This window comes from Colobus angolensis, unplaced genomic scaffold, assembly GCF_000951035.1.
Source record: "Colobus angolensis palliatus isolate OR3802 unplaced genomic scaffold, Cang.pa_1.0 Scaffold424, whole genome shotgun sequence".
In the NCBI taxonomy this organism is placed as follows: domain Eukaryota; kingdom Metazoa; phylum Chordata; class Mammalia; order Primates; family Cercopithecidae; genus Colobus; species Colobus angolensis.
Window position 1 is genome coordinate 719015 of NW_012117644.1, and position 3528 is coordinate 722542.

At 39.0% G+C, this 3528-nt stretch overlaps 1 protein-coding gene across 4 annotated transcripts in view; it reads left to right on the forward strand.

Moving 5' to 3' along the window:
* Positions 1–3528, forward strand: part of NUP98 (nucleoporin 98kDa) — a 138599-nt gene that overhangs the window by 80385 nt on the left and 54686 nt on the right. For all 4 annotated transcript variants that reach the window (XM_011956754.1, XM_011956756.1, XM_011956755.1 and 1 more), the window contains exon 15: positions 2859–2975. In XM_011956754.1, the coding sequence (XP_011812144.1) occupies positions 2859–2975 (117 nt within the window). The remainder of the gene's footprint in view (positions 1–2858; positions 2976–3528) is intronic.

Here is a 3528-nt window from a genome sequence, read left to right on the forward strand (position 1 = left end):
GTTAGCCAAGATGGTCTCGATCTCCTGACCTGGTGAACCGCCCGTCTCAGCTTCCCAAAGTACTGGGATTACAAGCATGAGCCACCGTGCCTGGCCAGAACCCTGTCACTCTTTACTCACATGTCACATCAATGAAGACTACTCTGACGACCCTATTTTTGGTTTATTTTTTTGTTTTTGAGACAGGGTCTTACTCTGTCACCCAGGCTGAGTGCAGTGGCGCTGTCATAGCTCACTGCACCCTTGAATTCCTGGGCTCAAGGAATTCTTCTGACTTGGCCTTCTGAGTAGCTGGGACTATAGGTGTGTGCCACCATACCTGGCTAATTTTTTTTATTTTTTAGAGACAGAGTCTTGCTGTGTTGCCCAGGCTGGTCTCAAACTCCTAGCTTCAAGTGATCCTCCCACCTCAGTTTCCTGAGTAGCTGGGACGATAAGTGCATGCCATTGTCCCTGGCTGATTTTTTAAAAATTTTTTGTAGAGTACTGTTCCTACTTTTTAGTAGAGATGGTGTTTCACTATGTTACCCAGGCTTGTCTTGAACTCCTGGGCTCACACAATCCTCCCACCTCGGCCTCCTGAAATGCTGAAAGTACAGCACAATCCACCATGCTACCTTTATTTGAAACGTTTATTTACTCTCTCTTCCTACCCCCAACCCCAGTTGCTATGTTTCAGTGCATTGCAGTTATTGTTTTCTGTGATGTTCAAATTGTCTCATATTTGGCCATTAAGGAGCCCTTTCAGATTGGCTCCTAAGTCCTTTCCACATGCCTCAGTAGTGTTTGGCAACTTTCTTGCTTGTAGGATTAACTTTGTAAAATTTTGTTCAAGAGTTTTGCCCTCTGTGTTCATTAAATTCCACATACTGCCCGCCCCCACCGCCACCACCACTGGGGCTTATTTTTTGAGATGAGGTCTTCCTGTGTTGGTATAAAGATTATGCTGACCTCATGAACAAACTGGAGAGTATTTCCTCTTTGTATTTTCTAGAAATGTTTGTATAAGGTAATAATTTCTAGCTGGGTACAATGGCTCACATCTGTAATCTCAGCACTTTGAGAGACCAGAGCGGGAGGATCACTAAAGGCCAGTGAGACCAACCTTGGCAACAAAATGAGACCGTCTCAGAGAACAAATTTTTTTAAAAATTAGCCAGACATGATGGCACACGCCGATAGTCCCAGCTATTTGGGAGGCTGAGGTGGGAGAATCACAGGAGCCCAGAAGTTCAAGGTTGCAGTGAGCTATGATACCACCACTGCACTCCAGCCTGTCTCAAAAAGAAAAGTTGGTAATATAATCTGATGGTAACATCAGATGTTTGGTACTGGTAATGATACATGGGTCTGAAGTAGTATTTATAAGACTATTTGGGAAAAAAGTATTTAAGAGTTAGAGTAGTATTCAGCTTTTTCTTTTATATTTTGAGTCACTTTTGATAAGTTATAGTTTTATAATATATATTTCAATAACTAAAATTTCAAATTTATTGGCATAAAGTTGTTTAAAAATACCCTTGTCTGTTTTTTTGTTTGTTTGTTGTTGTTTATCTCAGTGGCATCTATAGGGACACTCACTTTTTCATTCCTAATGTTGATTTTTATTGTGCCTTCTCTTTTTCTGTTTGACCAGGGATCTCCCAATAATACTGGTAATTTCAAATAACTAACTTATGACATTATTGATGTTCTTGTGCCTGTGATTGTTTACTGTTTCATCAGTTTTTAATTTATTATATTTTATTAATATTTAATCTTTATCTTGTTCCTTTCTCCTTTCCCTTTTGATTTTCAGCTTTCCTTCTTTCAAATGTATGCATTTAAATATGTAATTTTTCTTTTAGTTCAACTCTGGTTTTTTATGTTTTTGTTATTAATTTCTAGATGAAAAGTAAAAAAGGATGATAGCAATAGCAATTCTTAGAAATTTGAGAGTTCCTTTAATGGCCCAGTATATTGTTAGTTTGTAAATGTTCCATGCGTACTTGAAAAGAATGTGTACTCTGTAGTGAACGAATACAGTGCTCTTACATTAGGCTAAGTTAGACCAGCCTGGGCAACCTGGCGAAACCTTGTTTCAACAAAATATTGGCCAGGCATGGTGGTGGGCGCCTATAATCACCAGCTACTCTGGAAGTTGAGGTGGGTGAATCGCCTGAGTCTGGGAAGTAAGTCAAGGCTGTAGTGAGCCATGATCAGTGATTGTACCACTGCACACCAGCCTGGGTGACATAGCGAGACTGTCTAAAAGAAAAAAAGAAAGAAACCTGAACTTTTAGGTGTTTGTGATCGATCATTTACATCATTTGATATCCAGGATTTTTTTGCATCAATACTTTCTTGTCATGTTTTTAAAAAATCTCTCTCTTTGGGCAAACCGAGGAAAGTAAAAAGAAAAAACTTTTTAGTCAGCAAATATCCATTTACCTTTTTCGTTCAAGACAGCGTGATGAGTTCTGTGGTGAGACCGCCATATATTTGCACTGCCAAAAGAGAGAAAGCATTTAGAGAGTATACAGATGATTGAAATACAAACATAGTGTGATGAGTGAGCGAAGTGTCTGGAGAAGGTGCTCGGGGCTGGGAGGAGGACAGTTTTCAAGGGGATTTTCCACTGTGACTTGAAGGTGTTTAGCTTTATTCTTCTAAACATGATAGTGCAATGTATTTGATGCCTTGTGTTTTGGCTATACAATCCTAGGAAGCGTTTATAAATGAAACTTATTAGGTTATTCTTAGGTGTACAAGAGTTGAGCAAAAGTGCACCATTGGACTCCAGTTTTTAAGATAATGTCTGGGACACATCTGTATGCCTGAGTAATTTTTTTCTTTTTCTTTTGGTTTCTTGTTTATAGGAAGAGCATTAAGAAGTTGGTTTTGAAGAACCTTAATAATAGCAATCTCTTTTCTTCCGTTAATCGTGATTCAGAACATCTAGCTTCACCATCTGAATATCCAGAAAATGGAGAGAGGTACACTCAATTCTGTTTTGAGTTGTTCTTAGTAGAGAGTCAGTCTCATTTTTAAGACATTCTTAGGAGTTTATGAAAATTTTTGAAGTTTGGTGAATATTGCAGAGAAGTGTTACAGCTTATGAGCACATAGAAATCAAATCATATTTTTGTGTTTTGAATTCATTAAACCTTAAAATTATTGGAGTTCTGATTCAGTGCTTCAGAACTATTTTGGTGTTTGTGTATCTTGTTTTGGACAGGGTTAGCATGCATTTGACACCCTTCAGTCCTTTAAAATAAGGGATATTTTGTCTGATGATTTTCTTTCTTTCTTTTTTTTTTTTTTGAGATGGAGTCTCACTCTGTCGCCTAGGCTGTGTGCAGTGGCATGAGCCAAGATAGCCTCCCATGCTCAAGCAATTCTCCTGCCTCAGCCTCCCATGTAGCTGGGAATACAGGCACCTGCCACCATGCCTGATTAATTTTTGTATTTTCAGTAGAGACAGGGTCTCACAATGTTAGCCAAGGATGGTCTCGAACTCCCGACGTCAAGTGATCTGTCTGCTTTGGC